Source organism: Entelurus aequoreus, linkage group LG03 (genome assembly GCF_033978785.1).
Source record: "Entelurus aequoreus isolate RoL-2023_Sb linkage group LG03, RoL_Eaeq_v1.1, whole genome shotgun sequence".
NCBI lineage: Eukaryota > Metazoa > Chordata > Actinopteri > Syngnathiformes > Syngnathidae > Entelurus > Entelurus aequoreus.
Window position 1 is genome coordinate 8,523,119 of NC_084733.1, and position 22,310 is coordinate 8,545,428.

At 37.8% G+C, this 22,310-nt stretch overlaps 1 protein-coding gene across 1 annotated transcript in view; it reads left to right on the forward strand.

Moving 5' to 3' along the window:
* Positions 1-1,384: 1,384 nt before the first annotated feature.
* LOC133646049 (choline/ethanolamine kinase-like) overlaps positions 1,385-22,310 on the forward strand; it is a 30,668-nt gene continuing 9,742 nt past the window's right edge. The window contains exons 1-7 of the mRNA XM_062041024.1: positions 1,385-1,977; positions 8,344-8,452; positions 8,532-8,645; positions 11,321-11,454; positions 11,525-11,629; positions 20,485-20,543; positions 20,628-20,715. Of these exons, the coding sequence (XP_061897008.1) occupies positions 1,400-1,977; positions 8,344-8,452; positions 8,532-8,645; positions 11,321-11,454; positions 11,525-11,629; positions 20,485-20,543; positions 20,628-20,715 (1,187 nt within the window). The 5' untranslated portion in view covers positions 1,385-1,399. The remainder of the gene's footprint in view (positions 1,978-8,343; positions 8,453-8,531; positions 8,646-11,320; positions 11,455-11,524; positions 11,630-20,484; positions 20,544-20,627; positions 20,716-22,310) is intronic.

The following is a 22,310-nucleotide window of genomic DNA, read 5'->3' on the forward strand; positions in this document are numbered from 1 at the left end:
AGAATGGTAACCTTCATTAAACAGTAAAATGATATCTTAATACTTTATATACTCTTAATTATAAATGTACACATAAAAAAGTCAATTAGTCGAAACAACGGAGCTGACTCACAGGACGACTTTACGAGAAATGTCGTGACGGTTGTGACGTCAGAGTCCGCCACCAGGCCAGGACCAATCAGCTTCTCGCATGAAGCGGAAACTAAACTGTGATTGGCTGGTGACAGTTGAGTTCATCGACATCTTATAAGTAGATGCCGCATAAATATGATGATTTATCAAAATTTGAAAAGGAATTTTACCTTTGCAACCTCATTATACTATTGGCTAAGTTTTATATTCATAAATGTAAGTTTCTCAATACCCGACCTGTCTTTTGTGCCTTTAAAAAAGAGTTAGAACTGTACATTAAGACACTCTCTACCTCTAGCAACCAGAAAGCTGTGAAGACGATTATGCTGTGTTCCAAATTTGAGTTGTTTACTGAAATTGAGTGAGCCTATGGCTTTGCACTTTGTTTATATTATATATATGTTTTTTTGCATTCTATTTTAGTTACTTTGAATTTATAACCCCCTGGCGCTGCTTTGTATTCTTTTTGTACTGTTTTGTACTACTTTTGTACTTATTTCATTGTTGAAATGTATAAATAAAACTTTAAAAAAATAAATAAATAAAATAAATGATGATTTATCAAAATATAAAAGAAATATACCTGAACAGAACGCTCATGATGGTTACACCAAAAAGTAAAGCTATGAATCGCGTTTTTCCAAGTTTTTGGGGCATTTTTATGCTATTTCCAAGCATCTCCTTTTTATTATCGTTGATTTTAAATGGTCAAACTAATGCATATTATTATATATGCATGCCCTAGTAAACACAAAAAAAGTCATATTTATTTTGATTGTTACATTTTGAAGTACATTTGTGCAGGTGGGTGCGAATATACCCATTACCAGAGCTTACACATATAAAAAATATTATATTACTGTTAAGCAAACTATGAATAATAAAACAGGCGAAAACATGTGTCCTTTATCATAGCTACACGTATGACAAAAATCGCGTGAAAATCAGTGGTATTCAGCGAGGTAAAATGAATTAAATGCGCTGACAGTTCATTGCTCCTGCCAAATGAATTGCACTGAGTGGAGCGGATCACCACTCCAAGATGGCGGCCCCGCGTCTCGTCAGCGCCAGTAGGCAGTAGCGCTCCATGCTGCGTACCCTTATAACATTGTCTATGGTTGAGTTGGGCGCTAGTGACGTCAGAGTCCAGCCACCAGGCCAGGACCAATCAGCTTCTCGCATGAAGCGGAAACTGAACTGTGATTGGCTGGTGAGCGTCGGAGTCGGGCGCTAGCTAGGAGGCGGTGATGCTGCGACTTTAGCCTCCATGCGGCTGTCACTAAGCAAACATGCGTCTCTCTTCCGGAAGCTGCTACTATCTCACTCCGCTTCTCCTCCACACTTAGTCCGCAGGAAGCTGCTACTATCTCACACCGTTTCTCCTCCACACTTAGTCCGCAGGAAGTTGCTACTATCTCACCCCGCTTCTCCTCCACACTTAGTCCGCAGGAAGCTGCTACTATCTCACGCCGCTTCTCCTCCACACTTTGCCCGGAAACGCGCCATGCAGTCAGGTGGCACCGACAGCAGGAACTCGGACTTAGACCGAGTCCACACTCCGGAAGCGGAACTTTCCCCCGACGTCCTTCCGACCAGCGCCGAGGTTGAGCGGCTGCCGACGGGCTACGAGTTGCGCCTTCTCGTCCACGAAAGGACGTCGCGAACCCCGAGTCCTTTGTTAGGGTCCAACTGTGATGACGACTCGGAGGCAGAGTCCTTCAAGGGCGGGAGGACCGAGGAGGTGGACCGGGAGACCAAGGAGAGGGCGTTTGCCTGGTGTCGGGACTTCCTGTCCGGAGCGTGGAAGATCATCCAGCTGGTGGACTTTCAAATAAGCATCGTCAGGTAATTCATTCCCGCCCTGCTAGTCGTTCTGCGAGCCGAAGTCGTCCGGCATGAGAGACGAGCGTGCTAGGTATCGAGCTAAGAGCTGTGGAGGATGTTTGTTAAGGTAGACATGGCCCACACACAATGGATAACCTCCAGCCGTCTACAGTTTTAAACTGCACTAAATAATAATAATAAAAAGCACTTTACATTGAGCAAACAACCTCAAAGTGCTACAGTGTATTAAAAAGATAATAAAAATAAATAAAAGAACAGCCTAATAGCTAGAACTAGTATGCATATATCTTTTTTTTTTTTTAAAAGAAGGGTTTTCAAGCCTTTTTTAAAAGCATCCACAGTCTGTGGTACCCTCAGGTGGTCAGGGAGAGCGTTCCACAGACTGGGAGCGGCGGAGCAGAAATCCCCGGTCTTTGTGGATGCTCTCTATTATTGTATATATCTGGTTTAATTAAAGTTAAAGTACCAATGATAGTCACACGCACACACTAGGTGTGGTGAAATTTGTCCTCTGCATTTGACCCATCCCCTTGTTTCACCCCCTGGGAGGAGAGGGGAGCAGTGGGCAGCACCGGTGGCCGCGCCCGGGAATCATTTTTGTTGATTTAACCCCCAATTCCAACCCTTGATCCTGAGTGCCAAGCAGGGAGGTAATGGCTCCCATTTTTATAGTCTTTGGTATTAAAAGGATGTGGTGTGTGTGTAGAATGTTGTGGACGCCGGCATTGTTGTGTTGCTAAGGAAGGTGAGGCACATTGGGGCGTGTGCATGTTGCATAGTGAAAATAAGTCCTATAATAATAATAATAATATATTTTACTTGTAAAAGCACTTTACATTGAGCAAACAACCTCAAAGTGCTGCAGTGCATTTAAAAAAACAAACTAAAAAAACAAAACAACAACGCTAGAACCACAAATAGCTGCCCCCAACAAGTAAAATAGATAGTAAAAAATAAAAAAAAACTAGAACAGACTAATAGCTACAACTAGCACACATATATCTAAAAAAAAAGAAGGGTTTTTAAGCCTTTTTTTAAAAGCATCCACAGTCTGTGGTGCCCTCAGGTGGTCAGGGAGAGCGTTCCACAGACTGGGAGCGGCGGAGCAGAAAGCCCCGGTCTTTGTGGATGCTCTGTATTATTGTATACGTCTGGTCTCATTAGAAGGATGTGGTGTGTGTGTAGAATGTTGTGAACGCAGGCATTGTTGTGTTTTAGTGTTGCTAAGGAAGGTGAGGCACATTGGGTCGTGTGCATGTTGCATAGTGAAAATAAGTCCTATAATAATAATAATAGTAGATTTTATTTGTAAAAACACTTTACATTGAGCAAACAACCTCAAAGTGCTACAGTGCTCGGTATCGTTTGATATCGGAATCGTTTGATATCGGAATCGGTAATTAAGAGCTGGACAATATCGGAGATCGGCAAAAAAGCCATTATCGGACATCTCTAATTATAACTATTTATTTGCAAAAAAATATTTTTTTGGACCAATTAGGTGAAGTTGCATAATTTCCCACGGCACACCAGACAATATCTCACAGCACACTAGTGTGCCGCGGCACAGTGGTTGAAAAACACTGGCCTAAGGTTCACAATCATTACCAGAGACAAAGATGATAAAAACGCTTGGAAGATGTGGTTAGTGGAAGTCATCGTAGCCTTCAATGCCTCTAAAACAAATTCAAAACCCTCCACCGACTACATAAAGATCGTGAATGACAAGAAACATTGCGAAAAAATGCAATTCCCCTTTTTTTAACGGAGTCTTTCAAGTTCCATAAGAAAAATAATTTAGCTGGGAGTGTTTCGGACAGGACTGCAATCTGTCTGTCACCTAACGAAATAAACGTATTGTCTGCAGATAAACTAATAAATAATGTAAACAATGGCAGCAACTGGATGGAAATCTGAATAATTCTAAGAATCTGTGGCGGGAAACACTGACTTTAAACCCGTTTAAAACACAATTAACTTCCATAAAAAGGAGCATTTGCTTGTTATTAGCACACCCTGAGATGGATCAATGATTGGCAGTCACATCAATTTTCATGCAGCATTTTTTTTAGTCTACCACATTTTCTCTACTGGGTCCTGAGGCGGAATGTCACTGTCACTGTGTCATAGGTCAACTCAAGACATGTGATGATGAGCACTGCTGCAATCAGTCAACCTTTATCTGAATGGAGGTCTTTGTGTATTAAGATTGTAGCACAAAGTGTTTTTGCAGATAAAAGTCAGTGCTGACATGACTAAAAAGTAGGGATGTCCGATAATGGCTTTTTGCCGATATCCGATATTCCGATATTGTCCAACTCTTTAATTACCGATACCGATATCAACCGATGCCAATATCAACCGATATATGCAGTCGTGGAATTAACACATTATTATGCCTAATTTGGACAACCAGGTATGGTGAAGATAAGGTACTTTTTAAAAAAATTAGTAAAATAAGATAAATAAATTAAAAACATTTTCTTGAATAAAAAAGAAAGTACAACAATATAAAAACAGTTACATAGAAACTAGTAATGAATGAAAATGAGTAAAATTAACTGTTAAAGGTTAGTACTATTAGTGGACCAGCAGCACGCACAATCATGTGTGCTTACAGACTGTATCCCTTGCAGACTGTATTGATATATATTGATATATAATGTAGGAACCACAATATTAATAACAGAAAGAAACAACCCTTTTGTGTGAATGAGTGTAAATGGGGGAGGGAGGTTTTTTGGGTTGGTGCACTAATTGTAAGTGTATCTTGTGTTTTTTATGTTGATTTAATTAAAGAAAAAGAAAAAAACAGATACCGATAATAAAAAAAACGATACCGATAATTTCCGATATTACATTTTAACGCATATATCAGCCGATATTATCGGACATCTCTACTAAAAAGCTATGCAGGTAAAAGCATACCTGGTCTAGTAGTGGTACAGTATAGCGGTACTGGTGTAGTACTGGTACTAATGAATCAAAAACGGTACTATACCAGTGTTTCCCACACATTCATTTATTTGTGGCGGCCCGCCACGAAAGAATTACGTCCGCCACAAATTTAAAAAAAAAAAAAAAAAATTTAATTTTTTTGTCCTTTCCAGCTTCTCAGGCAAATCATATAGTTGATGTAGATGCCCATATAGGCTGTTGAGATTTACTTTACAAAAGAGAAGTGTAGGATACTTCTCTTGTTGCCTTATTTGTATTTGACCACTACTGTTTTCTGTTTATTTGTTACTGACTGTGGCAGGACACCTCTGCCTCTGTTTCACTTTATGTTGCTGGTAAATAATATGGTTGTAGTAGTAGGCTAAAGTTAAATTATTTAGTATGCACTAAGTCGGGGGTCGGCAACCCGCGGCTCTATCTTTAGCACCGCCCTGGTGGCTCTCTGGAGATTTTTCAAAAATGTATGAAGAATGGAAAAAGATGAGGGGAAAAAAATCTATTTTTTTGTTTTAGTATGGTTTCTGTAGGAGGACAAACATGACACAAACCTCCCTAATTGTTATAAATCACACTGTTTGTATTGAATATGCTTCACTGATTCGACTATTTGGCGAGCGCCGTTTTGTCCTACTTATTATGGCGGTCCTTGAACTCACCGTATAGTTTGTTTACATGTATAGCTTTCTCGGACTTCCTAGGACGTGTTTCATGCCACTTTTTCTGTCTCATTTTGTCCACCACACTTTTAATGTTGTGCGTGAGTGCACAAAGGTGAGTTTTGTTGATGTTATTGACTTGTGTGGAGTGCTAATCAGACATATTTGGTCACTGCATGACTGCAAGCTAATCGATGCTAACATGCTATTTAGGCTAGCGATGTGTACATATTGCATCATTATGCCTCATTTGTAGGTATATTTGAGGTCATTTAGTTTCCTTTAAGTCCTCTTAATTAAATTTATATCTCATGACACATGTAATATGGCTTTTAATTTTTTGCGGCTCCAGACAGATTTGTTTTTGTATTTTTGGTCCATTATGGCTCTTTGAACATTTTGGGTTGCCGACCCCTGCACTAAGTAAAGGGGCAGAGCTTTAAGAGACATTTTAGCTTTTATATCTTATAAGATATATTTTTTGTAAGAACCACAATTAATAAATATATTTCAGTGGATAACTTATTGTTCAAATCTGTATATAAATATGTACATAAAGTGTTGTAATTATATTGTAAAATGGATGGATGGACGTTTAAAACAAAACTGTTATTATTAATTAGTAAGTATACATTTTTTGAGCCTTTTTAGAGAAAATCATATCATTGTAGTAAATTATGCAAATTACTCGATGTCATGGTGACCACGCCCATAGCCACGCCCCCACCGCCACAGGTATCTTGGCAGTTTATATACATATATATATGGCACTGTATACTCTGTTTGAAAAGTACCGGTTCCCCATATTTTATTTATTTATTTATTTTAGCGGGCATGACGGTGCATCGTCACGTGGTGACATTGCTGGTTTTAGGAGCAGAGGAGCATGTTGGGCAGCGCACACACACAGAGTACTTACAAGCAGACACAGTGTGTAGACAGAAAAGGGAGAATGGACGCATTTTGGTGTAAAAAGTAAAGATAAAGGTGAAGTTATAACACTGAAACACTCTCAGGAAGAGGTGCTTTAACTAAATCACTAATCTTTGTCTCCATGGCGACAAATAAAGTAAGTTTCTTACAAGTACCATTATCACTGGAGGACGAGGAATAGCTAAACATGCTTCACTACACACCGTAGGAGGATACAATAGCTCACCGGCGTCACAATGTAAACAAATGCCATGGATGGATCTACACCTGACATCCACTGTAATGATACCAAGTACAAGAGCGTAGCTATTTGATACTACTATAATTACATCGATATTTTTTATCGTCACAAAATCTTTTTTCCTTTTTAAAAAAATTCATATTATGTTTATAATATCAGTAAATATCTCCGTGGACACATGAGGACTTTGAATGTGACCAATGTATGATCCTGTAACTACTTGGTATCGCATTGATACCTAAATGTGTGGTATCACCCAAAACTAATGTAAAGTATCAAAGAAGAGAAGAATAAGTAGGGATGTCCGATAATATCGGACTGCCGATATTATCGGCCGATAAATGCTTTAAAATGTAATATCGGAAATTATCGGTATCGGTTTCAAAATTATCGGTATCGGTTTCAAAAAGTAAAATGTATGACTTTTTAAAACGCCGCTGTGTACACGGACGTAGGGAGAAGTACAGAGCGTCAAGAAACCTTAAAGGCACTCCCTTTGCGTGCTGGCCCAATCACATAATATGCAAGGCATATTTGGTCAACAGCCATACAGGTCACACTGAGGGTGACCGTATAAACAACTTTAACACTGTTACAAATATGCGCCACACTGTGAACCCACACCAAACAAGAATGACAAACACATTTCGGGAGAACATCCGCACCGTAACACGACATAAACACAACAGAACAAATACCCAGAACCCCTTGCAGCACTAACTCTTCCGGGACGCTACAATATACACCCCCCGCTACCTCCTACCCCCCCACCTCAAACTCCTCATGCTCTCTCAGGGAGAGCATGTCCCAAATTCCAAACTGCTGTTTTGAGGCATGTTAAAAAAAATAATGCACTTTGTGACTTCAATAATAAATATGTCAGTGCCATGTTGCCACTTTTTTTCCATAACTTGAGTTGATTTATTTTGGAAAACCTTGTTACATTGTTTAATTCATCCAGCGGGGCATCACAACAAAATTAGGCATAATAATGTGTTAATTCCTCGACTGTATATATTGGTATCGGTTGATATCGGAATCGGTAATTAAGAGTTGGACAATATCGGATATCGGCAAAAAAGCCATTATCGGACATCTCTACGAATAAGTGATTATTACATTTTAACAGAAGTGTAAATAGAACATGTTAAAACAGAAAATAAGCAGATATTAACAGTAAATGAACAAGAAAATTAATAATTAATTTTTACAGTTTGTCCCTCATAATGTAGACAAAATAATAGGTGTATAAATGACACAATATGTTACTGCGTACGTCAGCAGACTAGAAGTCTTTGTTTGTTTACTTACTACTAAAAGACAAGTTGTCTAGTTTATTTAAGGACTAAATTACAATAATAAACATATGTTTCATGTACCCTAAGATTTTTTGTTCAAATAAAGACAATAATTACGTTTTTTTGTGGTCCCCTTTTATTTAGAAAAGTATCAAAATACATTTTGGTACCGGTACCAAAATATTGGTATGGGCACAACCCTAACCTGATGTCTAGTGATGGAGATGATGCCTCCTGAATGTCTGAGCTGTAATGCTCTGTGTTTATTGTTGTTTTGCAGCGGAGGGCTCAGTAATCTGCTGTACCTGTGCAGCTTGCCTGAAAATGTAAAAACTGTAGGAGGGGAGCCTCGCCAGGTGCTCCTCAGAATCTACGGCGCCATCCTTCAGGTGGGTCAATAACCACGGAGAACCCACCCGAATTTCAATATGGAAGCGAGTGTGAAGGTGATGATTGTTTGTGTTGCAGGGGGTGGACTCTTTGGTGTTGGAGAGCGTCATGTTCGCCATACTGGCAGAACGTACCCTAGGGCCCAAACTGTACGGCATCTTCCCAGAAGGCCGCCTGGAGCAGTACATTCCTGTATGTTTGAACACCTGTTTCATATCAGTCTGTTAATTAGATTCCAGTTCAATGTACAAACCCCAAAACCAGTGAAGTTGGAAATGGTAAATAAAAAGAGAATACAACAAATCCTTTTCAACTTATATTCAATTGAATAGACTGCAAAGACAAGATATTTCATGTTCACACTGGTAAACTTTATATTTTGCAAATATTAGCCCATTTTGGAATTTGATGTCTGCAACATTTTCAAAAAAGCTGGCACAAGAGGCAAAAAAGAGTGAGAAAGTTGAGGAATGCTCATCAAAGACTTATTTGGAACATTCCACAGGTGAACAGGCTAATTGGGAACAGGTGGGTGCCATGATTGGGTATAAAAGCAGCTTCCATTCATTCACAAACAAGGACGGGGCGAGGGTCACCACTTTGTCAACAAATGCCTGAGCAAATTGTTTTAAGAACATTTCTCAACCAGCTATTGCAAGGAATTTAGGGATTTCACCATCTACGCTCCGTAATACCATCAAAAGGTTCAGAGAATCTGGAGAAATCACTGCATGTAAGCCGTGATATTACGGACCTTGGATCCCTCAGGCGGTACTGCATCAAAAAGCCACATCAGTGTGTAAAGCAGGGGTCACCAACGCGGTGCCCGCGGGCACCAGGTAGCCCGTAAGGACTAGATGAGTCGCCTGCCGGCCTGTTCTAAAAAATAGCTCAGATAGCAGCACTTACCAGTGAGCTGCCTCTATTTTTTACATTTTATTTATTTACTAGCAAGCTGGTCTCGCTTTACCCGACATTTTTAATTCTAAGAGAGACAAAACTCAAATAGAATTTGAAAATCCAAGAAAATATTTGAAAGACTTGGTCTTCACTTGTTTAAATAAATTCATTAATTTTTTTTACTTTGCTTCTTATAAGTTTCAGAAAGACAATTTTAGAGAAAAAATACAACCTTAAAAATGATTTTAGGATTTTTAAACGCATATACCTTTTTACCTTTTGAATTCCTTCCTCTTCTTTCCTGACAATTTAAATCAATGTTCAAGTAAATTTTTTTATTTTTATTGTAAAGAATAATAAATACATTTTAATTTAATTCTTCATTTTAGCTTCTTTTTTTTCGACGAAGAATATTTGAGAAATATTTCTTCAAACTTATTATGATTAAAATTCAAAAAAATTATTCTGGCAAATCTAGAAAATCTGTAGAGTCAAATTTAAATGTTATTTCAAAGTCTTTTGAATTTCTTTTAAAATTTTTGTTCTGGAAAATATAGAAGTAATAATGATTTGTCTTTGTTAGAAATATAGCTTGGTCCAATTTGTTATATATTCTAACAAAGTGTAGATTGGATTTTAACCTATTTAAAACATGTCATCAAAATTCTAAAATTAATCTTAATCAGGAAAAATTACTAATGATGTTCCATAAATTCTTTTTTAAAATTTTTCTCTTCTTTTTTTCGGTTGATTTTAGAATTTTAAAGAGTCGAAATTGAAGATAAACTATGTTTCAAAATTTAATTGTCATTTTTTGGGGGTTTTCTCTACTTTTAAACCGTTCAATTAAGTGTAAATATCATTAATTATTAATAATAACAGAGTTAAAGGTAAATTGAACAAATTGGCTATTTCTGGCAATTTATTTAAGTGTGTGTCAAACTGGTAGCCCTTCGCATCAATCAGTACCCAAGAAGTAGCTCTTGGTTTCAAAAAGGTTGGTGACCCCTGGTGTAAAGGGTATCACCACATGGGCTCAGGAACACTTCAGAAAACCACTGTCGGTAACTACAGTTGGTCGCTACATCTGTAAGTGCCAGTAAAAATCTACTATGCAAAGCCAAAGCCATTTATCAACAACACCCAGAAACGCTTCGTTAAGGCTCGAGCTCATCTATGATGGACTGATGCAAAGTGGAAAAGTGTTCTGTAGTCTGACGAGTCCACATTTGAAATTGTTTCTGGAAACTGTGGACGTCGTGTCCTTGGGACCTAAAGAGGAAAATAACCATCCGGATTGTTCTAGGCGCAAAGTGTAAAAGGCAGCATCTGTAATGGTATGGGGGTGTATTAGTGCCCAAGGTATGGGTCACGTACACGTCTGCGAAGGCACCATTAATGCTGAAAGGTACGTACAGATTTTGGAGCAACGTTATCATGGACGCCCCTGCTTATTTCAGCAAGAGAATGCGAAGCCAGGTGTTACAACAGCGTGGCTTCATAGTAAAATAGTGCGGGTACTAGACTGGCCTGCCTGTAGTCCAGACCTGTCTCCCATTGAAAATGTGTGGTGCCTAAAATATCAGAAGGGAGACTGTTGAACAACTTAAGCTGTACATCAAGCAAGAATGGGAAAGAATTCCACTTAAAAAATGTGTCTCCTCAGTTCCCAAACCTTTACTGAGTGTTGTTAAAAGGAAAGGCCATGCCTTTTTTGCAATGTGTTGCTACCATTAAATTCTAAGTTCATGATTATTTGCACAAAAAAAAAAGTTTCTCAGTGTGAACATGAAATATCTTGTCTTTGCAGTCCATTCAATTGAATATAAGTTGAAAAGGATTTGTTGTATTCCCTTTTTATTTACCATTTACACAACGTGACAACTTCACTGCTTTTGTAGCTGCAGAACAAACAATTGATCTATCAGAAGACAGACTCCCAGACGCGTTGAATGTGTTGTTTCCAGAACACCCGCATGTGCACCGGTCAACTGTCAGAACCCGACATCTCCGCTGAGATTGCCACCAAGATGGCGCAGTTCCACAAAATGGTTATGCCTTTTAACAAAGAGCCCACGTGGCTCTTCAGCACCATTAATAGGTAAACAAAGGCCCGTCTCTCCCATCTTTCTCGTCACATGTTTATTCTCAGCTTCAATGTGCTCCACCAGGTACATGGACCAGGTGATGGCCTTGACCTTTACACGTGACGCCCATGTGAAGAAGTACAAGAAGCTCATGAAGCTCAACCTGCCAACTGAGCTCAAGAACCTCCGGTGGGTTGACTCCCCTTTTATTCCATCACTTGGAGTTATCTAGTGCAGTGGTCCCCAACCACCGGGCCGCGGACCGATTTCATTTTTTTAATTTTTATTAAATCAACATAAAAAACACTATATATACATTATATATCAATATAGATCAATACAGTCTGCAGGGATACAGTCTGTAAGCACACATGATTGTATTTCTTTATGAAAAAAAAATAAACCCCCCTCCTCAACTACAGGCTTCCCAAATGCTGTAATAAATTAAGCATGATGAGTTGATTTGAAACTGTTTAATGTTGCACTTTTTATATGTAGAAGAAAAGTTGTGTCATTTTATTTAATCTGAGCAACAACTTGAGGCAGTTTAATGTTGATTAACGTGGGCAGAATTATTATAGTGTTCCCAATGTTAAAAGGATAAAGCCATTGTTTACAAATTTTGTAAATAAATAACCAAACAATTTATATTTTGTTGTATTCTTACTGTACCGAAAATGAACCGAACCGTGACCTCTAAACCGAGGTATGTACCGAACCGAAATTTTTGTGTACCGTTACATCCCTAATATATATATATATATATTATATTATACATACATATGTACATATATGTCTGTGTGTATATACACAGTCGTGGTCAAAAGTTTACATACACGTGTAAAGAACATAATGTCATGGCTGTCTTGAGTTTCCAATCATTTCTACAACTTAAATTTTTTTGTGATAGAGTGATTGGAGCACATACTTGTCGGTCACAAAAAAACATTCATGAAGTTTGGTTCTTTTATGAAATTATTATGGATCTACTGAAAATTTGAGGAAATGTGCTGGGTCAAAAGTATACATAACAGCAATGTTAATATTTGCTTACATGTCCCTTGGCAAGTTTCACTGCAATAAGGCACTTTTGGTAGCCATCCACAAGCTTCTGCTTGAAATTTTGACCACTCCTCTTGACTAAATTAGTGCAGTTCAGTTGAATTGGTTGGTTTTCTGACATGGACTTGTTTCTTCAGCATTGTCCACACATTTTAAGTCAGTACTTTGGGAAGGCCATTCTAAAACCTTCATTCTAGCCTGATTTAGCCATTCCTTTACCACTTTTGACCTGTGTTTGGGGTCATTGTCCTGTTGGAACACCCAACTGCGCCCAAGACCCAACCTCCGGGGTGATGATTTTAGCTTGTCCTGAAGAATTTGGAGGTAATCCTCCTTTTTCATTGTCCCATTTACTCTCTGTGAAGCACCAGTTCCATTGGCAGCAAAACAGGCCCAGAGCATAATACTACTACCACCATGTTTGATGGTAGGGATGGTTTTCCTGGGATTAAAGTGCCTACCTTTTCTCCTCCAAATATATTGCTGGGTATTGTGGCCAAAGAGCTACATTTTTGTTCATCTGACCACAGAACTTTTCTCCAGAAGGTCTTATCTTTGTCCATGTGATCAGCAGAAAACTTTAGACGAGCCTTAAGGTGTGGCTTCTGGAACAAGGGCTTCCTTCTTGCACGGTAGCCTTTCAGTCCATGGCGATGCAAAACACTGACACTTGTGTTCCAGCAGCTTCCAATTCATTGAAGACCTGCTTCTTTGTGGTTCTCGGTTGACTCTTGATCACCCTGACCAATTTTCTCTCAGCAGCAGGTGATAGCTTGCGTTTTCTTCCTGATCGTGGCAGTGACAAAACTGTGCCATGCACTTTATACGAACAATTGTCTGCACAGTTGCTCTTGGGACCTTAAGCTGCTTTGAAATGGCTCCAAGTGACTTTCCTGACTTGTTCAAGTCAGTGATTCGTTTTTTCAGATCTGTGCTGAGTTCCTTTGACTTTCCCATTGTGGTGTTTGTAACCGAGTCTAATGACTGCATCACATGAGCCCTATTTTTAAATGGGCTCAGAGAAGTCAACAATCATAATCACTCACATTAAGTTAAGAGGCCATGAAGCTCATTTCATTGGATTGTAACTTTCCTACATCACCAAAATGGATCATGTATGTTGCTGTATGTATACTTTTGACCCAGCAGATTTGCTCACATTTTCAGTAGACCCATAATAAATTCATAAAAGAAGCAAACTTCATGAATGTTTTTTCTGACCAACAAGTATGTGCTCCAATCACTCTATCACAAAAAATAAGGGTTGTAGAAATTATTGGAAACTTAAGACAGCCATGACATTATGTCCTTCACAAGTGTATGTAAACTTTTGACCACAACTGTGTGTGTGTGTATGTGTATATATATGTATATATATATATATATATATATATATGTATGTGTGGGGAAAAAATCACAAGACTATTTCATCTCTACAGGCCTGTTTCATGAGGGGTTTTCCTCAAACCTCAGGAGGATTGAGGAAAACCCCTCATGAAACAGGCCTGTAGAGATGAAATAGTCTTGTGATTTTTTTCCCCACACATACATATTACGCTCTACCACGGTATCGAGCACTATTTTTTGGATAATCTAATTAAGACATATATATATATATATATATATATATTAGAGATGTCCGATAATATCGGCCTGCCGATATTATCGGCCGATATATGCGCTAAAATGTAATATCGGAAATTATCGGTATCGTTTTTTTTATTATCGGTATTGTTTTTGTTTTTTGTTTTTTAATTAAATCTACATAAAAAACACAAGATACACTTACAATTAGTGCACCAACCCAAAAAACCTCCCTCCCCCATTTAATGTCTCATTCACACAAAAGGGTTGTTTCTTTCTGTTATTAATATTCTGGTTCCTACATTATATATCAATACAGTCTGCAAGGGATACAGTCCGTAAGCACACATGATTGTGCGTGCTGCTGGTCCACTAATAGTACTAACCTTTAACAGTTAATTTTACTAATTTTCATTCATTACTAGTTTCTATGTAACTGTTTTTATATTGTTGTACTTTCTTTTTTATTCAAGAAAATGTTTTTAATTTATCTTATTTTACTAATTTTTTTAAAAAGTACCTTATCTTCACCATACCTGGTTGTCCAAATTAGGCATAATAATGTGTTAATTCCACGACTGCATATATCGGTAGATATCGGTATCGGTTGATATCGGTATCGGTCGGTATCGGTAATTAAAGAGTTGGACAATATCGGAATATCGGATATCGGCAAAAAGCCATTATCGGACATCCCTAATATATATATATATATGTATGTGTGTGTGTGTATATATATTTATGTGTTAAATAACAATTTTTATTATTTGACTCACATTTTAAATATTGAATGTTTTTTATAAACTGCAATGCAGCATACCGACAAGGAAATATGGCTCTCAGTTCTAAAACACTTTAAAACTACAGCTGCCATTATAAAAAGTAAAATATTCCATCTATTACAACTAGGGCTGCAACAACTAATCGATTAGAATCGATTATTAAAATAGTTGCCGATTAATTTAGTCATCGATTCGTTGGATCTATGCTATGCGCAGAGGTTTTTTATTTTATTTTTTTTATTTAAAATTTTTTTTTTTTTTTTTTTTTTTTTTTAATAAACCTTTATTTAAAACTGCATCATTTACAAACAGCTGAGAAACAATAATCAAAATAAGTATGGTGCCAGTATGCTGTTTTTTCTTCAATAAAATACTGGATAGGATAGAAATGTAGTTTGTCTCTTTTACCCGATTATTAATCGATTAATCGAAGTAATAATCGACAGATTAATCGATTATCAAATGAATCGTTAGTTGAAGCCCTAATTACAGCAGAATCTGAATAGAAGAAAGTGAAAAGTAGATTCAATAATAAAGGTATCGCTGAGGTCTGAGATGATGCAACAAGCACCATTGAAACATTACAATTGTGCAATGGTGTGTAAATATTAATATTTTGGCAGCCATTACAAAGTGCTCCAAGGACTATTATCTCTGTCACACAGAAAAAATAATTACATAATTTGATTACAATATTTAATAGCTTTTCGAATGTAGCTGGCTTGTTTTGTGCTGTTTGTATTGTGACCTTTGTTCCAATGCCTTCTTGGCTAGATAGTCCACTAAGCCAACAATCCACACGCGCAGCACAGAGCGTCTTTATCAAATGTTATGATGCAAACATGCGGATAAAACTGTTCCAACAAGTGTGTGCCTCAGCCTACTTGCTGATAACGTGTCCACGTCCTTCACTTCTGCTCCAGGCTGGGACTTGCTTCAACTCCAGTGTTTCCCACACATTCATTTATTTGTGGCGGCCCGCCACGGAAGAATTATGTCCGCCACAAATTAAAAAAAATATTTTTTTTTATTTTTTTTTTATTTTTTTGTCCTGTCCAGCTTCTCAGGCAAATCATATAGTTGATGTAGATGCCCATATAGGCTGTTCAGATTTACTTTACAAAAGAGAAGTGTAGGATACTTCTCTTGTTGCCTTATTTGTATTTGACCACTACTGTTTTCTGTTTATTTGTTACTGACTGTGGCAGGACACCTCTGCCTCTGTTTCACTTTATGTTGCTGGTAAATAATATGGTTGTAGTAGTAGGCTAAAGTTAAATTATTTAGTATGCACTAATTAAAGGGGCAGAGCTTTAAGAGACATTTTAGCTTTTATATTTTATAAGATATATTTTTTGTAAGAACCACAATTAATAAATATATTTCAGTGAATAACTTATTGTTCAAATCTGTATATAAATATGTACATAAAGTGTTGTAATTATATTGTAAAATGGATGGATGGATGGACGTTTAAAACAAAACTGTTATTAATTAGTAAGTATAAATTTTTTGAGCCTTTTTAGAGAAAATCATATCATTGTAGTAAATTATGCAAATTACTCGATGATGTCATGGTGACCACGCCCATAGCCACGCCCCCACCGCCACAGGTATCTTGGCAGTTTATGGGAAACACTGAACTCTTCATCTTACACTCTGAAAATGGCCTGAAAAGTAACTTTTGGGTTGAACTGCTTGTAGGGCTGGGCGATATGGCCTTTTATTAATATCTCGATATCTTTAAGCCATGTCACGATACAGGATATATATCTGGATATTTTGCCTTAGCCTTGAATGAACACCTGATGCATATAATCACAGCAGTATGATAATTCTATGTGTCTACATTAAAACATTCTTGTTCATACTGCATTAATATATGCTCATTTTAAACCTTCATGCAGAGAGGGAAACCACAATTAAGTCAATTTACCAATACTGTATTTATTAAACAGTTATTAAGCAGTGGCACAAACATTCATGTAATTTCCAAAACAGAAAGTGCAAGATTGTCAGAGACATTTTAAAACAAGCTATTAGTGCACTTTAGTGCATGATGTCATTAAGATGACATATGAAAACAACACGAAATTAAAGTGCACTTTTTGTACAGAGCGCCACTACAATAGTTTAAAACAAATAAAGTGCACTTTTGTGCATGATGTCACACAAGATATTTCAAAAACTGTCAAATAAAAATGAGCTGCATAATAGGAAATCAAATGGCTTATGTCAGGGGTGTCAAACTCAAATACAGAGTGGGCCAAAATTTAAAACTGAACAAAGCCGCGGGTCAAGGTTGAACAAATTAACCTTTTAATAGGGATCCAAACAAGTTTTGCATTGAATATTGAACAAGCAAGGCTTATATAACTTTATAGTGACATGCAAAATCGAGTTTCAAATAATAATAATAATAATAATTTAAAAATATCAATGGCATATCAAATACAATTTAAATAAAAATTGAATGCCTCTTTTCTATTTGCACTTCTGAGGTAAATATCAAAATAAACTTTTTCCACAGGCTAATAATACATTTGACATTCAAGCCTTGAAGTAGCAAGAGAAAGTGCATAAATAAAACGTTATTTATTGCTCAGTTTGCTACACTGATTTGCTTTAACACTGAATATGGAACAAGCAACGCTTACATAACTTAATAGTGCAAAATCAACTTTCAAAAAACAAACGAAAAGGTGAGGTGGGCGAGGTTTGGTGGTAGCGGGGGGTGTATATTGTAGCGTCCCAGAAGAGTTAGTGCTGCAAGGGGTTCTGGGTATTTGTTCTGTTGTGTTTATGTTGTGTTACGGTGCAGATGTTCTCCCGAAATGTTTTTGTCATTCTTGTTTGGTGTGGGTTCACAGTGTGGCGCATATTTGGAACGGTGTTAAAGTTGTTTATACGGCCACCCTCAGTGTGACTTCACTTATGTGTGTGTTTAAACCGCATATAATGTGTGACTGGGCCGGCACGCTGTTTGTATGGAGAAAACGCGATTGTGGAGGACGTTAAAGGCAGAGTCTTTAAGGCACGCCCCCAATATTGTTGTCCGGGTGGAAATCGGGAGAAATTCGGGAGAATGGTTGCCCCGGGAGATTTTCGGGAGACGCACTGAAATTGGGAGTCTCTCGGGAGGGTTGGCAAGTATGAGTATTAGTGGTGAATGCGATGTTACAGTGGCACCGCTGCTGTATAATAGCAGCGGGCCAGCTCTAATGTTAATTTGATATTGCCTCAAGGGCCAAATGAAACTACACGCGGGCCAGAGTTTGACACCCATGGTTTATGTCCTTCGCTATGTGGTAGGTTCCTGCAGACGTTATCTCCTGTTGTTGAGTAATTTTTTCTTATGGTGTTGATCTGGAAATGGTTGCTTCGGCATTTTGTGGGTGTGGCACCGAACGGAGATGTTGACATGCGGAGTTTCAAGCACTCTTCATTCTCTAGCGAGTGACTTTTCAAATGATGCTACAAATTAGCAGTAGGTGCTACTTTTTGTGGCAACGCTTTTGCCGCATACCGTATTTTTCGGACTACAAGTCGCAGTTTTTGTCATAGTTTGGCCGGGGGTGCGACTTATACTCAGGAGCGACTTATGTGTGAAATTATTAACAATATCAATATCAAGTAATATTATTTAGCTCATTCACGTAAGAGACTAGACCAGGGGTCACCAACCTTTTTGAAACCAAGAGCTACTTCTTGGGTACTGATTAATGCGAAGTGCTACCAGTTTGATACACACTTAAATAAATTGCCAGAAATAGCCAATTTGCTCAATTTACCTTTAACTCTATGTTATTATTAATAATTAATGATATTTAAACTTAATTGAACGGTTTAAAAGAGGAGAAAACACGAAAAAAATGACAATTAAATTTTGAAACATAGTTCATCTTCAATTTCCACTCTTTAAAATTCAAAATTCAAACGAAAAAAAGAAGAGAAAAACTTGAAAAAAGAATTTATGGAACATCATTAGTAATTTTTCCTGATTAAGATTAATTTTAGAATTTTTATGACATGTTTTAAATAGGTTAAAATCCAATCTACACTTTGTTAGAATATATAACAAATTGGACCAAGCTATATTTCTAACAAAGACAAATCATTATTTCTTCTAGATTTTCCAGAACAAAAATTTTAAAAGAAATTCAAAAGACTTTGAAATAAGATTTGAATTTGATTCTACAGATTTTCTATATTTGCCAGAATAATTTTTTTGAATTTTAATCATAATAAGTTTGAAGAAATATTTCACAAATATTCTTTGTCGAAAAAACAGAAGCTAAAATGAAGAATTAAATTAAAATGTATTTATTATTCTTTACACACAATTTTTTTTTTACTTGAACATTGATTTAAATTGTCAGGAAAGAAGAGGAAGGAATTTAAAAGGTAAAAAGGTATATGCATTTAAAAATCCTAAAATAATTTTTAAGGTTGTATTTTTTCTCTAAAATTGTCTTTCTGAAAGTTATAAGAAGCAAAATAAAAAAAATAATGAATTTATTTAAACAAGTGAAGACCAAGTCTTTAAAATATTTTCTTGGATTTTTTAATTCTATTTGAGTTTTGTCTCTCTTAGAATTAAAAATGTCGGGCAAAGCGAGACCAGCTTGCTAGTAAATAAATGCAATTTAAAAAAATAGAGGCAGCTCACTGGTAAGTGCTGCTATTTGAGCTATTTTTAGAACAGGCCAGCGGGCGACTCATCTGGTCCTTACGGGCTACCTGGTGCCCGCGGGCACCGCGTTGGTGACCCCTGGACTAGACGTATAAGATTTCATGGGATTTAGCGATTAGGAGTGACAGATTGTTTGGTAAACGTATAGCATGTTCTATATGTTATAGTTATTTGAATGACTCTTACCATAATATGTTACGTTAACATACCAGGCACGTTCCCAGTTGGTTATTTATGCCTCATATAATGTACACTTATTCAGCCTGTTGTTCACTATTCTTTATTTCTTTTAAATTGCCTTTCAAATGTCTATTCTTGGTGTTGGGTTTTATCAAATAAATTTCCCCCAAAAATGCGACTTATACTCCAGTGCGACTTATATGTTTTTTTCCTTCTTTATTATGCATTTTCGGCCGGTGCGACTTATACTCCGGAGCGACTTATACTCCGAAAAATACGGTACTTGTTCGACATCTTCCCGCCTGAAGCCAAACCACCGCCAGACGATGGACCCCGTGCTGTTTTTCTTAGGAATTAATTCTTCCTTTATTTGTTACCAGGTTCGCACCTTCTTTCTCTCGTATTACCACTCGCACCACTCCGTTAGCACCACAGCTAATGTTACCCATGCTGCTACCTCTCTGCTCAGCGAGGGCGTATGACGCGACAGTATGTGACGTATGTAAGAAGGTGTGAGAAGGACAGACAAGAAAGAGTGAGAAACGCCTGTAGTGTAATGCCCGCAGCTAAAAGCAACGTATACTCGAATATCACGTTATATTGTCATTTTCTATATCGCACAGAGACAAACCCGCGATATATAGAGTATTTCCATATATCGCCCAGCCCTAACTGCTTGTGTATTGTGAGCTTAAAGATCTCGTAAGTGAATACATCAAAGTGTTTGCTGTTGTTCTTCACAGTGCATTACTGGCAGCGACTCCGTCACCCGTGGTCTTCTGCCACAACGATGTTCAAGAAGGTAAAGTAATGACTTCCTGTCACATGACTCTGTACTCATTAGTGTCCAGGATGGATATTTATGTGTACTGTTGTGTCTCCTGAGGTAATATTCTGATCCTGCACCAAGGGGAGCGAAGTTCAACAGATAGACTGATGCTGATTGACTTTGAGTACAGCAGCTACAACTACAGGTGATGTCCCAGCGCTGTCATCAACTCACCCTTTGAAATCCTCTCGGGATGGGATCATGTTTTGTTTTAGTTTAAAGGCCTACTGAAATGAATTTTTTTTATTTAAACGGGGATAGCAGATCTATTCTATGTGTCATACTTAATCATTTCGCGATATTGCCATATTTTTGCTGAAAGGATTTAGTATAAAACAACGACGATAAAGATTGCAACTTTTGGTATCTGATTAAAAAAAAAAAGGCTTGCCCCTACCGGAAGTAGCGTGACGTAGTCAATTGAACATATCCGCAAAGTTCCCTATTGTTTACAATGATGGCCGCCAGAAGTGAGAGAGATTCGGACCGAGAAAGCGACGATTTCCCCATTAATTTGAGCGAGGATGAAAGATTTGTGGATGAGGAAAATGCAAGTGAAGGACTAGTGGGGAGTGGAAGCGATTCAGATAGGGAAGATGCTGTGAGAGCCGGGGGTGACCTGATATTCAGCTGGGAATGACTACAACAGTAAATAAACACAAGACATATATATACTCTATTAGCCACAGCAAAACCAGGCTTATATTTAATATGCCACAAATTAATCCCGCATAACAAACACCTAGGTGTTTGTTATGCTAGCTCCTAGCTACTAGCTCGAGCTAGTTATAGCTCGAGCGGGTAATATGGACGGGATCCCGTATATGTAACCCGCCAATACAATTCAAACACCTGCACAACACACACACTCACTCAGCCCAAAGGACCGTTCACCTAACCCAAGGTTCATAAAGCTTATATATTTAACCAAAGTTACGTACGTGACACGCACGTACGGGCAAGCGATCAAATGTTTGGAAGCGCGCGGGTGGGACCTGATATTCAGCTGGGAATGACTACAACAGTAAATAAACACAAGACATATATATACTCTATTAGCCACAACACAACCAGGCTTATATTTAATATGCCACAAATTAAACCTAGGTGTTTGTTATGCTAGCTCCTAGCTACTAGCTCGAGCTAGTTATAGCAAGCGATCAAATGTTTGGAAGCGCAGCTACGTACTCACTGTATCGCGTCTGTGTATCCAAATCAAAGTCCTCCTGGTTAGAGTCTCTGTTGTCCGAGTTCTTCGATCTTGACTGCATCTTTCGGGAATGTAAACAAACACCGGCTGTGTTGTGTTGCTGACTTCCCTCGCAAAACATCCGCTTCGCACCGACAACTTTCTTCTTTGCTTGCTCAGCTTCTTTCTCCACAATGCAATGAACAAATTGCAACAGATTCACCAACACCGATGTCCAGAATACTGTGGAATAATGAGATGAAAACAGAGCTATTTCGTATTGGCTTCAATGGGGAAGCCATACCTCTGTTAAACTGGCTACGTCACGCGCATACGTCATCATACCGAGACGTTTTCAAGCGGAAGTGTGGCGGGAAATTTAAAATTGCACTTTATAAGTTAACCCGGCCGTATTGGCATGTGTTGCAATGTTAAGATTTCATCATTGTTATATAAACTATCAGACTGCGTGGTCGGTAGTAGTGGCTTTCAGTAGGCCTTTAAGACTCCATTAGTTCTGTGTCAGCACCCCTGGGTTTGTGTTTCTTGGT